The sequence below is a fragment of the Conger conger genome, chromosome 10 (assembly GCF_963514075.1).
Source record: "Conger conger chromosome 10, fConCon1.1, whole genome shotgun sequence".
Lineage (NCBI taxonomy): Eukaryota > Metazoa > Chordata > Actinopteri > Anguilliformes > Congridae > Conger > Conger conger.
In genome coordinates, this window is record NC_083769.1 from 43,225,241 (window position 1) to 43,244,958 (window position 19,718).

At 43.7% G+C, this 19,718-nt stretch overlaps 1 protein-coding gene across 1 annotated transcript in view; it reads left to right on the forward strand.

The window, feature by feature from the left end:
- Positions 1-18,819, forward strand: part of LOC133139550 (MORN repeat-containing protein 1-like) — a 30,842-nt gene extending 12,023 nt beyond the window's left edge. Inside the window, exons 8-12 of the mRNA XM_061259120.1 lie at positions 1,299-1,409; positions 3,580-3,706; positions 4,032-4,225; positions 18,123-18,188; positions 18,779-18,819. Coding sequence (XP_061115104.1) covers positions 1,299-1,409; positions 3,580-3,706; positions 4,032-4,225; positions 18,123-18,188; positions 18,779-18,819 — 539 coding nt within the window. The remainder of the gene's footprint in view (positions 1-1,298; positions 1,410-3,579; positions 3,707-4,031; positions 4,226-18,122; positions 18,189-18,778) is intronic.
- Positions 18,820-19,718: the final 899 nt, after the last annotated feature.

The window sequence follows — 19,718 nt, forward strand, 5'->3', positions numbered from 1 at the left end:
TGCAATGGCCGTCTCAGTCTCCGGATTTAAACCCTATCGAAAACATGTGGTCTGAATTGAAGAGGGCAGTCCATAAGCACAAACCTAAGGATATGAAGGATCTTGAAAGGTTCTGCATGGAGGAATGGTCCAAGATCCCGCCAAATGTGTTTCCCAGCCTTATTATAGAAATAGGCTCAGTGCCGTTATCCTTGCCAGGGGAGACTGCACCAAGTGCTAAAAAAAGGGGTGCCAATAATTGTGAAACCTTTTTTGGAAGGAAATTTCTAATTTGAAAAATGTGTCATTTTGGTCGATTCAGTTGAATGATTAATAAAGTAAAATATTTTCCACATGTTGGCAAATTATAATATATCTGAGTAATGGTATTATTTGTTTTCTACAGTCTTTTTTGCTCATTTTCATCAAGGGTGCCAATAATTCTGGACCTGACTGTATATACAGTATCCTATTCAGGATTTTCATATTCAAGTGGTACTAGAGAAAGAAGCAATGGCTTTGTAACCAGATCAATGCAACATTGAAAATCCACATTGTGTTAATTATTAATATAATCCTTTAATATTTAAACAGCTTCATTTTTTGTAATACATTTTAAATGTTGTACTATTCTTCAAGCTTCACATGCATTCAATTAAATAACCCTTTAATGATGACAAAACCAAATGTATAGCGCGCGTGGTTGAAGATAGATCACTAAAGCACAGGGGTGTTGGCTATCTGGAGTAAAATGCATGGGAGGAGCCATGTTCTCTGTTTAAACTGAAACTAGAGGGTAAGTGTGGTGAATGTGAAGATTAAATGGAGGGTGGCTTGGGCCAGCATATCTGCTCCATATTTCCATGTCTCAGTAAACCAGCGGCGTGAGGAGACTGGTGTGTGTCTCTGCTCTGGTAGACGAGAGGGAATACAGATGGTTTCTTACACAAGGAATGCCGGTTCCCATTTAGTGTCCAGAAAACCGAATCACTTGGTTCCCCTGAAATAAATTAAAAACTGAATAATGATTATTTCCCCTCAAGTGTTACTGAAGTTTAAACGCCCATTTAAATACTACTGGCTCTTTTTGGGAGGAGCCTCTAATTCCTCTGAACTTGCCCTCACGAAATATATGTTCTATAGTACTAATCAGGCGTAACGTTTCATGCCGAGCTGTGATTGTACTTAATGACTGGGAGTAGAGTTATGACAATGTGGCAGTTGAATTTGAACGTGACCGTTGCATTTGAATGTGAGGTTGAATTTGAAATGGAATGTGTCTGTGATGACATCAGCTCATGTTGCTTCATGTGCTTCAGGGGTGGCCTCTAAAATGCTGGTGGACGGTGGGGATGTTCTGGAAGTCTTCCAGGGGTCTCCGTTCAGCATGGACGTGTTCCTCCAGACGGGCGGCGGAGAAATCGCCACGGGTGAGACCGCAACTGCGCCTACTGTTACATCGTTCATTTACATTTTTAGTTATTAATGCTTTCAGACAGGTACTCTCTGCCGCTCACTTAAAGAGATCACATTCTTTTACACACGGTCCATGTGTACGACTGGAACTTTTGCTGAAGCAATTCTGCGACAGTGTCCTTGCTCACGGTTAAACAATATACAATTAGCTCCATAAGTGTTGGATCAGTACTCCACACATTTAGATTTGTGATCAAACAATTCATATGTGGCTAAAGTACAGATTTTCAGCTTTTATTAAAGATTATTTTTAGTAATTTTAGTCTGTATAGAAATTACAGTACTCTTTGTACATTGTCCCTCCCCTTTCATGGTGCCGTAATATTAGGGTCGAATGGCTTCACAGGTGTTTCTGATCAGGTGTATTTAATCTGTTGCTTAGTGCAGGTATGCTGTAAAACAGCTTACCGTATCTAGCCTTGATTCTGGGCTTTTGATTGTCTGTTATTGGCCTTTGTTAACATGAGGATCAGAGTTGTGCCAATGAGTAAAGGAAACTATTATAAGTCTGAGAAATAAGAAAAAAATGCTCAGAGACAAAGGCCAAACAAGAGGCTTGCATAAATAATCTGTTTGGAACATGAGGAAAATATAACTTTTATGAGGGCCATCTTATGAAATGGGGCATTACACATACTCTCATGATCTGTAATTTGCCTACAGAGAGTTTTTTATTATTTGCAGGCATATTTGTCATTGTTTTCATTTTTCATTTATGTGCACCGGGCAGGGTCCGAAGCTGACGTCATGTTGCGTATCTGTGCGTTTAGTCTTGTCACCTGCGGTCCATTAAAGCAGGAAGTCTGCTGGACGCTAGCGGCCCGGCGGCCAGAGTGGAGAGAGAGAGAGAACGGAATGCTCCTCTTTGGCTGACTTACGTCATTGTTGCTACGCCCTTTGTCTCTGGCCTTGTGAGTCAATGGGGATATGGGCAGCCTGCAGCCTGCCAGGTTTCTGCAGTGAGCTCACACCCGGGGTGTAGGGTTTCCTGAGGACATTGAACTGTGCCTGTGTCTCTCCCTCAGGTGCTGTGTGCTGTGCGCGGCGCGAAGCACAGGATAGAAAAGTTAAAACTGAACATATTTTCTCTGATACAAGATGGCGGAGGGAATTCTACTGCTCTGATGAAGCCATGTAGGACGCCCGGCCTCTGGGGAAATCCAGTGTGGAAAAAGAGGCCAGGTTTGGATGTTCTGCCCCTGGCGGAACTGGCAGACAACCAGGGGCGGCTAAGTGGAAAGTTCTTACTGTGGCATTGGGTGTGGTGATAGATCGGTTGTCTCATTGGCTGCCTGGGAGGCCATTTGGTGCAAGGTCTAGCTTTCCGATTGGATGCCTGTGCAGGGGGATGTGAAGAGACCACTGTAAAGGTGGGTGGTTTCTGGAAGGGTGAAGAATTCAGAATTGGCTCAGGAGGTGTTGTGGTCGGGGCGGGCGGGAGGCCTGGCAGGGTGGTGGAGTTGGGGACAGGCTCTGGGACCTGATGGTGAGGGGGTGAGGAACTGGAGAATCGTTCATGTATTGGACAGAGCTCCAGAGTTGCTGAAGCCATTTTATTTCTGTGACGGAGTGTTATAAGTAACACTGTGGTTCACTTATGGTCAGGGAAGGAACTTTTTCAGGCAAACAAAGAGGTCACGTAGATGCGACTGCAGGGTTTTAGTGTGAGCTTTTCCTGGAGAGTTTGAGTTGAGTTTAATGGTGCGTGAGTGAGGTTGCGATCTTCATGAGGCGTGTGGCCGTGTGTATACTGTACGTACGATGTCTCTGTGAGTCAGAGGGGAGAGACTGGAACGTCATTATTAGCATTGCTTCAGAAACCACGAGTGGCAAGCGCAGAAACGAGCGACTCGCAGGGAAGGGAGAGCAGAAGTGGGCCAAGCACGCGGCCCAGGGGAACTCCGATCGAATATCACCGACGTAATCTACTTCATCATATTAATTAGCATGATAAAAAGAATCATACCCTTGCAAAAAATTGTCGGATAACACACATATTAATTCTCCCTTCCAATCTATGATGCATTCCAGACACTCTTAAAAATAATAATATTATTTTATCTTTACCATGTTGTTTCCGTGTTCCGTTTTTTCACAAATGCGTTTGCTATGTGGCACTTCTAGGTGAAAGCGGACGGCTTCTCCAGATTAGTGTCGGGGTTCGGTTTAGCGGAATCCGTCCAACGTCATCTTCCTCAAACCTGTTGAAGCTTATTGAAGACATGGAGGAGAAGCCAATCCCGACGCCATTGTAAGTCCCTGAAAGACTCTAAACGCAAGACCATTAAATGGCTTAACGTGCACCTACCTTACAGAAACGATATTAATCACATTTTCATTGACTGACATCTCATTGATTGGCTTTTTCCTGCTATCCGGGAGAGCGCTAACACTGCAGCCCGCGCATTAAGACATCACGCTCTCTGGCGGCGTTCAGATAGAAGTCGTTAGACATGCGCACGCTTCTTTTTTGGCGGGGATTCGGGTGCGGATGAGGGGGCGGGGATGGGGCGACGAGGAGCTTATCGGAATTGCACAAGACGCTGAAATGTCAGTCTCTCTCTCCTTGTGCGCAGCGGGTTTGACTTTATTAGCTACCCTTTGATGGAGAGAGGCTTTGAAAGGGAGGACTCCCGAGGCACGGCCCCCGTCTCTGTGGCTAAATCCGGATTTGTGCAGACTGACTCGCCAGTCCCCGAGGGGGAGCGGGAGTCTGGGAGTGGATCATACGGCAGGGGACTCAGAGGGGCTGCCCCAAGCTACCTGGATGGTAAGAGGAGATAATCGCCGCGCGGATTCGTCATGCCCCTCTGCTTAAAGACGTCTACGATTTCTGCTCCTCTTCACTCTGTGCTAATAAGGAACACCACCCCCCCCCCCCCACCCACCCACTCACCCACCCACCCAAAACACGCGCAATTACACACACGCCCACACACACGCACACACACACACTCTCACACACATGCACGCACATACACAGTCTCGCACAGATGCATACACACAGTCTCTCTCACCTGCACACACACATACACACACACACTCTCACACACACGCACGCACATACACAGTCTCGCACACGCATACACACAGTCTCTCTTACATGCACATACACGCACACTCTCTCTCAAACACACACGCACCCACAGTCTCACACACAGTCTCTCACATACACAGACACACACACACAAACACTAACAAATACACAAATAGACATGCATGTACCCACATAAACAAGCCCCCCCCTTACACACACACACAGGCACACTTGAATACACCTGCTGACAGAGCCTTGAGTGGCCATACAGGCACAAGCTCTTGACCTGGTAAGACTTTAAATTGGATTGATTTTTTAAACCCAGCATTTCATTTCTAACTGAAGCCTGTGATTTAGCATCTTCCTTTAAATGTGTGTACTGAACAATAGCACATCTGAGGGAATAACATGTGTCTTTACCCTACTCTTTGTTCACAGATGTCCTTCAAACATCTAATACATAAACAAATGTATATTTTCATGTAGCCTTCCACAAATTGCACTAACCAGAGATTAAACCTTAACTTCGTGCTGTAATCTTTCGATTAGTAAGCAGGCTGTGTATGGTTGCTCGTGGTAGATGCAGTACACACAGGTAGCCTGGCTTTTCAATATTTCCATATTTCAGTAAGAGAAGAGGAAAGGGAACAAATTGGTAAGTGCATCCATTTTGAGAATTTATTTTATTTAATTCATCCAAAACCTTTGGAAGTAAACAATGCACGGTTGTTTTGCATGAGGCTGAGGGGAATGGAATTTCACATTTGAAACAGGTTTTCCTCCCCTGTGAGCGTGTGTTTCCCTGGGAGGACTGACCGTTGGCTGGACCGTGCGCTGTGAGCCTGACCTGCCTGGCGCCACTCAGTCCGCTTGGCTGGGGAATGTGTTTACGGCCGCGCGTGTGCGTGCGCCATGTTTAACTCCATCCTGTTCATGAGGTGTTGTTCATGAAAGGTTGTTCATAAGGTGTTGTTCAGGAAAGGTTGTTCATAAGGTGTTGTTCAGGAAAGGTTGTTCATAAGGTGTTGTTCATAAGGTGTTGTTCCTGAAAGGTTGTTCATAAGGTGTTGTTCATGAAAGGTTGTTCATAAGGTGTTGTTCATAAGGTGTTGTTCATATGGTGTTGTTCATAAGGTGTTGTTCCTGAAAGGTTGTTCATAAGGTGTTGTTTGTGAAAGATTGTTCATAAGGTGTTGTTCCTGAAAGGTTGTTCATAAGGTGTTGTTCATGAAAGGTTGTTCATAAGGTGTTGTTCAGGAAAGGTTGTTCATAAGGTGTTGTTCAGGAAAGGTTGTTCATAAGGTGTTGTTCATAAGGTGTTGTTCCTGAAAGGTTGTTCATAAGGTGTTGTTCATGAAAGGTTGTTCATAAGGTGTTGTTCATAAGGTGTTCCTGAAAGGTTGTTCATACGGTGTTGTTCATGAAAGGTTGTTCATAAGGTGTTGTTCATGAAAGGTTGTTCATAAGGTGTTGTTCATGAAAGGTTGTTCATAAGATGTTGTTCATAAGGTGTTGTTCCTGAAAGGTTATTCATGAGGTGTTGTTCATGAAAGGTTGTTCATAAGGTGTTGTTCATAAGGTGTTTTTCCTGAAAGGTTGTTCATAAGGTGTTGTTCATGAAATGTTGTTCAAAAGGTGTTGTTCGTAAGGTGTTGTTCCTGAAAGGTTGTTCACAAGGTGTTGTTCATGAAAGGTTGTTCATCAGGTGTTGTTCCTGAAAGGTTGTTCATAAGGTGTTGTTCAGGAAAGGTTGTTCATAAGGTGTTGTTCATAAGGTATTGTTCCTGAAAGGTTGTTCATAAGGTGTTGTTCATGAAAGGTTGTTCATACGGTGTTGTTCATAAGGTGTTGTTTCTGAAAGGTTGTTCATAAGATGTTGTTCATAAGGTGTTGTTCCTGAAAGGTTGTTCATAAGGTGTTGTTCATGAAAGGTTGTTCATAAGGTGTTGTTGTTGAAAGGTTGTTCATAAGGTGTTGTTCATAAGGTGTTGTTCTTGAAAGGTTGTTCATAAGGTGTTGTTCATACGGTGTTGTTCCTGAAAGATGGTTCATAAGGTGTTGTTCATATGGTGTTGTTCATAAGGTTTTGTTCCTGAAAGGTTGTTCATAAGGTGTTGTTTGTGAAAGATTGTTCATAAGGTGTTGTTCCTGAAAGGTTGTTCATAAGGTGTTGTTCATGAAAGGTTGTTCATAAGGTGTTGTTCATAAGGTGTTGTTCCTGAAAGGTTGTTCATAAGGTGTTGTTCTTGAAAGGTTGTTCATAAGGTGTTGTTCATGAAAGGTTGTTCATAAGGTGTTGTTTGTGAAAGGTTGTTCATAAGGTGTTGTTATTCATAAGGTGTTGGATGGCTGGACACACAGGGTTCGCTCCAGTATTACAAAACAGCAGCTGTCAGTTGCAGCGAGGTATCACCTCTGCTTACATATTCATGTCTGAAGCAATGCTCTTTCATCATGTCTTGATGTTACCTTTCCCAAACAAAAATATATATATATTTTATTTTTTACAAGTTGAGAGAAAATCAATCTTTTCACAGTTCATGGGGAAAAAAAACCTACCAGCCCAGCTGATTATAATTTTTTTCATCTTTTGCAGTATTAGTGAGTAATAAGATAAATACCTATTAGTTTATTGTTCTTTATTACTTACATGTGGTTGTACCCCCTGCATTGCTTTGAAAGAGTACAAAAACAAATAGATTTTGTATGAAATGAATACAAATTGTATAAATATTGCTGTTACTGGCACTGTGGCAGTAGCTTGCGTAATGGCAGACAGCACAGAAGAACAAATCTTATCCTCTATGAGCAGCTGTTTAACCCTTGGAGATCACATTCATGTGATTAGAATGTTCTTAACCTAATGTTCTTAACTGAACGTTCTAATGCTAAGGTCACAGTCACCACTGGTGATCGAAAGCAGTGGAGTTCTGGAACGCCGACTTAGAATATTGTGAAAAAACATTACAAAAGAACCTACTCTTGGAAGAGCTAAAGCAGTCTTCAAGAGACACATCATGAATTCAGTCCTTGTGTAGCCTGCTTAACAATATGACCTTTTAAATGATCAATCAGGGCTGCGGCAATTCTTAAAAGAATTTAAAACAATTTGTACAATGTGGGTGTCACAATGTATTATGGGATGTACTTCAGCCACCAGGGGTATTCATTTTATTCATTGCAATGATAGGGGCTGATACCATGCACAGTGATCTTTTCAGAATGATTATTTTCTCATTGCCTTCAATGCTGCCTCTCCCAATTTGCAAATCATAAAGGTGACCTATGAACACCAATACATACATGCAAAATAGGTATTATAGCAAGTGAGCATCGATGCTGATGGCGTTTGAGGTACAAAAGGCGTAATTGATGCTCTGATTACTGTACAATAGTGATTTTGTTTTGTTCTGCGATGTGGAGTTCTGGTTTGTGCATCTACTGAACATTAATCTACTGAACATCTTGCTTAATCTCGGGCACCTTAACACAGCTGTTGTGGCTTGGATGAAATATGCTAGGATATTAAACCATTAAAACACAGGATCAATAACAGCATGTTACAGTAGTATAGAAGGTGCTTGTAATGAGGCCCACACCTATGTAAATATGTTTCACATGCGTTTCTGACAATGCTATATTGTACAAAATTATGCATACTGGCATACACATTTGTACATTGTTTCAATGATGTAATGCATCAAATCATTTTATTTTTAACCCATAAAGAAAAAAAATCATTTTATCACTGAGATTTCCCTTGATCACAAATAGCGCTCTTTGGTTGTGCTTAATTACTGCCAGTGTATATTTACTTTGAGCCACACACAAGACAGGTGTTCGCATGGAGATGAGGCCGAGAGACTGGCACGCAGGCCCCGCCCATGTTGCGGAGGTCACATATCGACAGGATGACAGAACGCAGAGCAGTCAGTGCGCATTAAAGACGTACCCGCATCACGCTAACGGATGTAGCTAATTATGTCCCTTTCTCGCTGTAGACTTTATTCCTCCTGACAGTCCACAGCCATTCGGTTGCTGCGCGCGCGCAGTCTTTAGCAAACCGTGTGGCGTAACAGCTGTGGAAGCCGTGTCTGCGTTTTTTAAGACACGGTTGTGTCTGGAAAACTCCCCTGTCTTTGTCTTTTCATAAAGGAGCACCCCGAAACTTAGTTCTTCCTTTTGTTTATTATTTATAATTCCATTTCACACTCCGAGGTTTGTCTTCTTGCCCTCGGTCAATTGCTTAACATTTATCTCAAATAGGCAGCCCTTAAACCATGAAAGATATGATTAAAATATGTTGCGGTTTGAACATGAAGATTAATATTACATAACTATTGAAGATAAAAAATCATCAAACTGTTGATGTGTGTACGGGGAGAGGGTTTTTTGGGAGTGTGAACACAGCTCTGTGGTCCAGTTTCACGCCTGAATGCTGACCGCTGGGGGTGTACAAGTTGAATGAGTCTTTGGTGAAATTCTTTGTAGTATGTTTGATACTTTTTATGCTCAAAACATGGAGAACCTGGCAAACCTTACCCTCGTCCTTCTTCAACACAGAGCACAGTTCACAAATCGAAAATTCCATCCATCCATCCATCCATCCATCCATTATCCTAACCTGCTTATCCTGAACAGGGTCGCAGGGGGGCTGGAGCCTATCCCAGCATACATTGGGCGAAAGGCAGGAATACACCCTGGACAGGTCGCCAGTCCATCGCTGGGCACACACACCATTCACTCACACACTCATACCCACAGGCAATTTAGACTCTCCATTCAGCCTAACCTGCATGTCTTTGGACTGTGGGAGGAAACCGGAGTACCCGGAGGAAACCAACGCAGACACGGGGAGAACATGGAAACTCCACACAGAGAGGCCCTGGCCGACGGGGATTCGAACCCAGGACCTCCTAGCTGTGAGGCGGCAGTGCTACCCACTGCACCATCCATGCCCCCCCACTGCACCATCCGTGCCGCCCCAAATCGAAAATTGTAGATTCAAATTGAGCATTGAGGAAAAACATTGGGCACGATTCACAAAATAAACAGTGATTTGTAGATGTAAGTCATGATGAGGATGAGTGTACTGCAATGGGAAGTGTACACATTTGTGGTAACTTAGAAAAATACAACTGGATTAGCTAATTCGGCAGTGGCATTTGTGACCTGCATTTCGCAGATCTAATTATGTTTGAGAATGCCCATTTTATTGCTCCAGTCGCTGTTCTGCCAGAGCTCCCACAAACCGCCCAGAGAAAGGCCAGCAGTGGTCCTCTGCTGACTCCAGAATGCTACAGACCGCACGCTCAGGAGCAACATAGGACTGGCCTTAGATGCAAAACTTGATTTATTATTGCATTATCGAAAAAAGAACGAACTACTAAGTGCATTTTAATATATTCAACAGGTTCTCTGTTCCCACACACTGTACATACAGTAGCTCTGTGAGCAGAAATAGCACAATACAGCAGGCATGATTTAAAAAACAAACATTATTAAGAAAATCGGGGGGGGGGGCACTTGGCTCAGGCAGTAAGAGCAGTCGTTTGGAGTCGGAGGGTTGCCGGTTCGATCCCCCGCCCGGGCTGTGTCGAAGTGTCCCTGAGCAAGACACCTAACCCCCAAATGCTCCTGACAAGCTGGTCGTTGCCTTGCATGGCAGCCAATCGCCATCGGTGTGTGAGTGTGTGTATGAATGGGTGAATGAGAAGCATCAATTGTACAGGCGCTATATAAATGCCAACCATTTAACAGGGCGTTGCTACAAAAGAGTCAACTTTCCCTGTATAAATAAGGGTTAATAAAAGAATACTAATTTGAAGCACACACAGTACGTGGTGTTGTTGTGGAGTGAATGAGGTGTGATTGATGGCCCCTACCTGAGCGGTGTCTCTGTGTGAACGCGCCCTGCCTACCTGAGCGGTGTCTCTGTGTGAACGCGCCCTGCCTACCTGACTGCCTGAGCGGTGTCCCTGTGTGAACGCGCCCTGCCTACCTGACTGCCTGAGCGGTGTCTCTGTGTGAACGCGCCCTGCCTACCTGAGCGGTGTCTCTGTGTGAACGCGCCCTGCCTAGCTGAGCGGTGTCCCTGTGTGAACGCGCCCTGCCTACCTGAGCGATGTCCCTGTGTGAACGCGCCCTGCCTACCTGAGCGGTGTCTCTGTGTGAACGCGCCCTGCCTACCTGAGCGATGTCCCTGTGTGAACGCGCCCTGCCTACCTGAGCGGTGTCCCTGTGTGAACGCGCCCTGCCTACCTGGGCGGTGTCTCTGTGTGAACGCGCCCTGCCTACCTGAGCGGTGTCTCTGTGTGAACGCGCCCTGCCTACCTGGGCGGTGTCTCTGTGTGAACGCGCCCTGCCGTCCCCACCTGCAGTCCCACACGGTCCTGTTTTTAATGACCCACAACTGTGCCCCGCCCCCCCCCCCCCCCCCACCCCCACCCCGTTTAGCCTACCGATTCCGCAGGAGCCTCATTAGATGAAATCATTTAAATCATCAGTTACATCATGAATACTCTAAATCATTCGCCACCTCGTTAATTAAACACAGTCTTACCTGTGAGCAGTCTAACCAATGAGAACGGCCGCCAGGGGTGCGTCTGTGTGACAGAGCCGAGTAAAATTCACTCCCGTCTTTTTCTGCTTTAATATTTCATTTTCTCTGTTTGTAATCAAACAATTCATACTTGGTCAAAGCGCAGCTTTTATTAAAGGGTATTTCATAGAATTTTGGTTCACCATGTAGTAGTTACAGCACTTTTTACATGTAGTCGCCCATTTAATATTTGAGACAAATTAACAATGTCAAGTAAAATAATCATGTTTTGTATTTGGTTGCATATCCTTTGCATGCCATGACTTCCTGATGTCAGATACGCAGTAGATAAATGTCAAATGGTAAATTAAAAAAAATAGTTTTTTATTTGTGCTCAGAATCCAACTTCAGAAAGAAAAGGCTCTATCCTCCATTAGACCCCTGCAAAAACCCCTCTCTCAGTCTCTGAATACCCTTCACTCCTGCCATTACCCTGAATGGACCTGCGCCCCTCTCTCAACCTTAAACATACGGGCCAATTTTCCCATCTATTTGTTGTATTCATGTGCAGTTCTTCTCTGCATTCTGTATATTGTGTGAGAGATGCTTGCTTCCATTCGCCTCCAATTACCTGACCCTTTTTTTATTCAAGGGGTCAGGTAATCATTTTGCTTTTGCTTTTTTTTTTTTTTTTTTTTTTTTTTTTTTTTTTTTTTTTTTTTTATCCTGGCATATCGTGGAAAATGCGGAAAATGTGGATTAATGTCTATCATTCTGTTTGCAAATGGAGTTGTAGTTGGAGAATGCAAAATGATGATTGATTGCTTGATTGACAGTTCAGAGCACAGAGCAAATATTTATTGATTGATTGATTTAGCATACTTCTGGCCCTACCCAACCTCGCAATAGTAAAAAAAAAAAAAAAATTGATTGATTGATAATACCTCTGGCCGCACCCTCACCCCCCAGTCGTAGTAGGGGTCACTCTCTTACGAGGAGCTACAGGGGCCAGGACTCAAAGCTCTTCTCCTGAGCTAACTTGTTTATGTTGTCCCTTGGGTATGTCTATATGCTGACCCAGGGTTCACCCCCTGGGCCCAAACTCCCTCCCTCACCAGTTTTGCAAGCCCTCAGAAACAGTGCAGCGGGTCATAATCCATTTACTTCCAGGTCAACAGGAAGTGCTCTTTAGATTTCATTATTAGTTCATTCTATGTTCAGAATGCTTGCACAGTGTAAGGCCACTGTATACACAAGGAGTAAAAGACACGTATATCAGACAGCATGGACACAAATGTCAGTGAATGCTCAGGTATATTCCCTACTGAAAAAAAACAGCTGGTAGCTGATATTTCAAGCTGGTCATAGCTGGATTTTATGCCAGGGTTGTAAACCGCAGTAATCAATTACTAACTTAATCAATTACCGTAAAAAAGACTCAATAAAAGTGAATCAAATATAAAGTAAGGCTGCATTGTTTTCCTTTATTAACCACTGGTAAATTAGGATTCGCATGGTCTTTTGGGCTTCTGGGCTGTGGCCTGTTTTCACCAGACTAAACAAAATTGTGTGTTTTCTTTTGTTGATATGATTGGAGTAATTTTTGCCATATTTCATAACTCACAGACCTACAGTGATCAATTGTTCAGGACATGAGGGTAATCTTATGGGTTGTTCTTGAGGATTTGTATGGTAAACGCAGTGCTTAAATACACAAAAATATACCTGAACTTTATTTCAGTCTAAATGAAGAGGTAGCATGCTTTGTTTAGATTACCTTCTTTCTAATTGGATTGGATTAATCAAGCGTGAGATTTAATTTTGTAGAATGTGATGTACAGTGTCATACTTATACTTAAATATAGTATACATATTTATATCTAGGCCTGTTTTTGATATATTTTCTTTTTCTCTTAACACGGCAGAGGAACAGTTCTAACTGTCATTAGTCTCATCTGAATACCTGTTACCTGCTCTCAGGTTAAAGCTGTTTCAACCTTCCTGCTAGCACACAGTGCCCAGCCTTGTCTGGATCTCTTGTAGTGCTCGAAACAATTACCTCGACAGGATGCTGGGTGATAAATATTTCATACGGGTCTCCATTAAAGAGACTGCACACATTTCACACGGAGAAGATGAAAGCAGCTATGCCCCTGCTGTCTGGAATGCTAACAGTTGTGTTCTTGGCAGGAACGCCGCGATATGATATTCAGATGGGCTGTCACACCCTTAAGAATGACTGTTCTAAGCTCATCTAATTCCCTTTTATAGTTCTTTATTTATTTAACAAAGAAGCTTCCTGACGTGCCCAAGTCGGGTTGCAACCAGTTCATCCTGAACTAGGATTTTTACCGTGACCTAGGCCTTATTCACGCAGCGTGTATCTTAAAATGAATCGCATTCTATGTAATATCTCATATTGCATCTGATATTCAATAATTGCTTGAATCTGTTTACGTACATGTATGCTATATTATGGAATTTGCTCGGTAGTGTTATCCAGACTTGCTTATACTGATTACATTTTTAAATACTGTCCATTTATACAACTGGGTATTTTAATGGTGACATCTTTCTGAAGGGCACATCGGCTGAACCCCAACTGGGCATCAAACTCGCAACCTCTAAATTGCAGGCCCCCTTACCTAACTATTGTGCTACAGTATGGGCCCATTCCGACTTGCTGGGCAGCATTCTTCGCTGTTCTGCTCAATGGTGTAGAAGAACTTTTCATGTCAGTCTGTGTGCCTCCTGTCCTGCAGGTGTCGCTGGATCACAATACCACTTCCCTTGTAGACTCCTCCCCCTTTCTGGGAGACTTCCAGTTCTGAGAGTATTACCATCGTCGTGCTACAGATGTGGTTTGCTTCTGTATACATAAATAAAAATAGAAACCAACAGCATTCATTCTAAGTTTGTTCATTGTTACACACAACGCGGAAAAAGGGAACTAATTAAAGTTCCACGACAAAAACTTGAGGTGAAAAGTGCCCTTTTTTAAGGATAATCTAATACTTTATGTAACATTGTTGTCATGTTTCATCATCCCTGTGAATATAGGCGATGGAAAGGCTGCATTATTAATCGTGCGCACCATTGACCTCACGAGTGAGTTTAGCTTCGTGTTGCCTGTCAGGTTTGAATGATGTATTGCAGTGCACTATACATAGTGGACAGGGCTAGGTGGTTAAAAGGGTCCTTTTATGAGTGAAGGGGAGAGTCTCTTCAGAAAGGACCCCTAAGTGTGAGTGCTTCCTGTTAAGATGACGTAATGGTGTTTACTGTATGTGGGCCATATTAAATCACATTTAAGGAACATAGGTGATGCTATTTAAAAATGTCCGAGAAAAGAAAATCCATATGATCGTGCTAGTCCACATTATTCATAGAGTATACTGCACACTGTTTCAAACCTCAGTTTCCTCAAGCCCATTCTGGCTTGAATAAGTGAGGTACAAGAGCATGTTTTTAATCGGCATAGTGCGTCCATGCATCCTATTAGTTCTGACCCAGCCTCCATCTCACCTTCAGGTCATCGTTTTCTGATGCAGAATTGTAAGAGAGTGAACGTCTTCCTGCATTCACTCTTCCTGCATTCATTCTGAAAGGATAAAATGTCATAGCACTTAGCGTTATAGTTTCTCAGCTGCTGTTTCTCTGCAGGCAGAAGCCATTTTGTGAGGATATTTTAGAGATAAAATACACAAGATCGAACACACTGTAAATAAGTTTGTTTTTGTTCAAAGTGCATTTGTTTCTTGCAAAAGTTGAGCGGGAGCAAAATTAAGTAATGGAGTCTGGATGAATTAAATGTAAATTATAAAATCTGTTCCCCTTTAGTTATCATTTCATTGCAATGTAATAGTGTTTTCATGCAATGTCTATTCTGACACCACAATAAGGTCAACAATATTGAGTGCTCCAGTGTATTAGAAAATATACTGAAGAGGAATTTCTGCATTAGAAAATACACTGAAGAGCATTTCTGTTTTGGAAAATACACTGAAGAGGCATTTCTGTTTTGGAAAATACACTGAAGAGCATTTCTGTGTTAGAAAAAGGCCAAAGGGTAGTGCACATGAAGGTAAAGAAAATGGCGTCACTGTGTCCTGGCATGGTTTGGTTTTGGTGCACTCCGTCCAGTTGAACTACATTTTGCAGACGCTCTTATACGGAGTGAGTTATTGCCCAACCACAAGTGCAAAGTTCAGGGATGGAAGTGCACTAATTCCCCAGATGGGATTTATTCTCCCAGGAGAGATGACCGTTTGATCCCACAGCAGCAGAACGGAAAGCCCCGTGTGTACATTCATGTTAAACAATAGTGAACAATGGCACATCACCTTAGGCAAAAACATTTTCCTGTTTGATTCATATAAATACTTTTCATATTGGTCTACAGTGTACTCTACATGCACGTTTGTAGGTACATATCTTGCTGGAGGATGTCAATAAGTGCTGCCCCTAACCCTGTTCTTGGAGATCTACTATCCTGTAGGTTTTCACTCCTACCCTAACACAGCACATCTCATTCAGCAGCTAGAGCAGGGCTGCCCAACCCTGTTCCTGGAGATCTACCATCCTGTAGGTTTTCACTCTTGCCCTAACACAGCACACCTCATTCAACAGCTAGAGCAGGGCTGCCCAACCCTGTTCCTGGAGATCTACCATCCTGTAGGTTTTCACTTTTGCCCTAACACAGCACACCTCATTCAACAGCTAGAGCAGGGCTGCCCAACCCTGTTCCTGGAGATCTACCATCCTGTAGGTTTTCACTTTTGCCCAAACAAAGCACACCTCATTCAACAGCTAGCGATGTTACCGAGCTGCTAATTAGTAGAATCGGTTGTGCTTTGTTAGGGTTGAAATGAAACCCTACAGGACGGTAGATCTCCAGGAATGGGGTTGTGCAGCCCTCGTGTAACTCAATCTCTTTAAACAAACTGCATGGACTGTAGAAATGAAGTCCAAACAAATGCAAACTTGTGATAAATCCAAATGGAATTGACCTTGTCCAGGTTTTATGCATAACTAAATGGTTTTGCTTATACAAAATGAGCGTTATGCTTGTGTCTTTATTAAAAATCTCTTGTGCAACAATAAACTGTAGGCAAGAGAGAGACCGATTCAAGTGTATTTTCTTGTCAAAACTCATTTCTAGTACAATGACAACTAACAAATACAACCACATATACATATGTAAGGTATGTGTGTATGGATAATCCTGTGATCTTGGTCCTTAATACGTAATTTACATTCTGCACGAACTGGCCACTGCTTTCTGTCACATGCCATTACGTCAACTCGTAGTTGGAGCCTGGTTTAGGCTGATGTATTTGAGTGTGTATGTGTGTGTGTGTGTGTGTGTGTGTGTTGTCTGTTGTCTGTTCCACCCTCCAAAAGGCACATGCCACAATTTGTGGTTGCTCTTGTTTTTTATATATAAAAAATAATAATAATAATTGAAGAGGGATTTCTGCTTTAATTGAACATCTTTCTATTTTATTTCTTTACCAGAGGACGGTAGATGATCGATTTGAAATACCACCTTTTTCCACCGTGTAATATCATCCCAAGGCTGCACTATGTAGTTGAAAAATTAGTCCAGGTTTTAGCACAAAAAGGTAGGTATGTTTACTACTGACTTATTTCTAAAAAGCTGAAGGATATAAAGACTCAAGCATTAAGTCACGTGACTATCTTTTTTTTATTATTGGCCAAGCATATCTAGTCCACGGTCGCAGCTGCCTGGCATGTAGTTACAGAAAACCTTTTTTTTTTTTTTTTCATCTTCCATTTTGAGAATAGAATTGATGGTTCTCTTTGGCAAACATTCTCAGCTGTCCTTGGATTTGAGGGAGATTTTCTCCCGTTTCGGAAAGGATTTCGTAGCTTAAGATTCAGCACCTTGTGTTGCATTTCCAGGAAATGAATCCCAGCGGTGTAGAAGGGGAAGTCTTGATGCTTATTTGGCTCATTTGTCACCGTGGCGCAGGGGTAGCGGGTTTCCTGTCTCCCACTCGCAGGAGCTGATGGAGCAGGCGTCCGCTCCACATGTGGCCGGTCTCTGCACTTGACTTGGCAAATACTGTATGATCGCTCCTTATGTAATTAGTACCTCATAAACCCTTATGGGACCCTCAAGGAGAATCCCACTCCTCTTGCCGATTGCCGGTGGATGAAAAGTTACATCTGAGCAGCCAGCAGCCTTTGATCTGTGACGGGTTTTTCAGAGAACGTCTTGTGTCAGCAGGAATTTTTTTGCTCCTTGCGTGGAAGGAGAAGGGCGATCCAAACGGCACGACCAGGGTCCAGTGGGTTTAACAGGCCGGGGTGATTGATCCAGTCAGACACTTTTAGATTGATGACCTTGTCTGCTGCCCCTTTGAAGCTGAGCTGTCCTCACTCAGGTTTTTATCAGAAGTCTGTCGAGCTAGGGGGCCGGATACATCCGTCTCTTAATGTGTCACCCTAGCACAAACGGAATTGATTGTGGTGGAGTACTTTATTGAAAGATATTTTTAAGCCCTCATTGAAAATTTGTGTCAACCGTACGTTTTTCATTTCAGCTCTAATGCGATTTATTTTGAGTGTGACACGGACTAACAAAATATTAAAAAGAGTTTTAAATAGAAATAGCTTCAAGGTACTTAAGCTAGCAAGCTTAAGTGCCAGGCAGTGTGGGATATCACATTTAGCCTGTGCTTGGCTTAAAGGTATTATGGCGACCCCTCTCTCTACTTCCACAATACAATGTTGGACATCAATTGACAAATACATTTTCTTTGGATATTGTTGGCTAAAACTAGTGATGTTGTAAGAATCTACAAGTTATTCTACCAACACATTATCTTCTTGAGAATTGTTTACTTCGAGTTGCTTATTTCCTCCTAACATGGCGGTGCTTTGTAATAGTTTTTTTTTTTAAACATAGCTGGCCTTGAAGCTTCACCTTGTTGAGAAGTGCCTGAGGCAGTTCCTTATCGATTAATTTTGAGATTATATTCATATATTTCTGTCAGTCTGTCGTGCTCAAGTGGACATCTTCTGATCCACACTTTCTTGATATGTGCCTTTTTTTTTTTACAGGTAAGACGGGACGTGGAGATCAGTCTGAAAATGGGGCTTCCATCGCAACCATAGAGTCATCTTCCGGTAAATTCTTAATATTTTCACTGTGTGTAAGCTATAGTACCTTTGTCCAAATCGCTGGACAATTGATGCTTCTCATTCACCCATTCAGACACACTCACACACACACCAATGGCGATTGGCGGCCATGCAAGGCACCAACCAGCTCACCAGGAGCATTTAGGGGTTAGGGAGTCTTGCTCTGGGACACTTCAACACACCCAGGGTGTGATCGAACCGGCAGCCCTCCGACTGCCAGACGACTGCTCTTACCGCCTGAGCCGATGTCGCCTGCTACACTGCATACGGTGTGAGATACCTGTGTGGGCTTAAATAAAGGAAGGCTGGGTGTGTTTCAGTGCGACCCAGGCACAAATAAGCCGTGACTATGCGAGGTTCGAGTGCTAGTTAACACAGGCGTGGCGTACGTAAGAAAGCCGGCTTCATTTCAAAACGCGCGGGCTGGGCGTGATTTATAGCTGCCTGTGCGCAGACTATCTGCCTGGCCGATCGAGCGTTACCCGCTCCCCCTCCCGCCGAACGTGACGGAGTGTAGCCGTCCGGCGGATCTGATTGTGCCGGATCAAACGCGTGAGACTTCCTTCCGTGAGGAGCGGCGGAGGACGTGTCGGGCATGGAGAGAGGCCCGGCGTAACGGCACACCTGCGGCGCGGGGACAGCCGCTGCAGAGCCGGGCTCCGGATGGGTAATCCACGCTCCCGGCAGGGGCCAGCCCGCGCTGTAAATTACTCCCGGGGAAGGCAGACTTTCGGGAAGCCCTGAGTATTTATCGCCGGCCTGCGGACGGCGCGCGGGGCCTGCCGCGCCGGGCTCCCCTGCGCGGTAATTGAATTATTCCGCGGCGGCTGGCTTTTATTCGCGCGGCGGTACGGTGGCTCACCGGGAGCCGGCAGCCGCGGGGGAACTCGCTCGCGGGTCGCGCCTCCCTCCCACGGCCCCCTGGGAGCGGAGCAGGGGTGTGTGGGATACGGTCTGCTTCCCACCTGAAAGCCCCACTGAGGCTGGGAGGTCGATGTGAATCACAGCCCCTGGGCCCTGCCTAGCAGTCATATTTATATAATAAAATATACCGACATGTCAGAAGTTTTTGTTCATTTTTTTAAAATGAATTTTAAAGCAAAGGAACCGTAGAGTATTTTAAAATATAACTTTTAATTGCTTTTGGTTAACTATATTTTTTAACTATAAATGTACGCCTTAAAATAAGGTCAGTTTATAGTTCAGCGACAGTGCGTTCATGCGACCAACAACGTGCAACCGATGTCGCTGGTCGCATCGACATTTGGTTTATACTCTGGGGGACTAGAGTGCATTTATACTTTTTGGTAAGGACAACGACCACCGTCTACGTTGAGCTACAATAGAACGTTCACAAACGTGCGATTTCGGTCGAGCAAAACTGTGTTACTGGACTATAAACTGGCCTTAAGTCTGTAGTCAATTGGCAGTAATATGAGCCAGTGCCAGCCAGCAGGGGTTTAACAGAGTGGTGATTGGAGTTAAATGCAGTCTAATAAAGGAGGAATAAGGGTG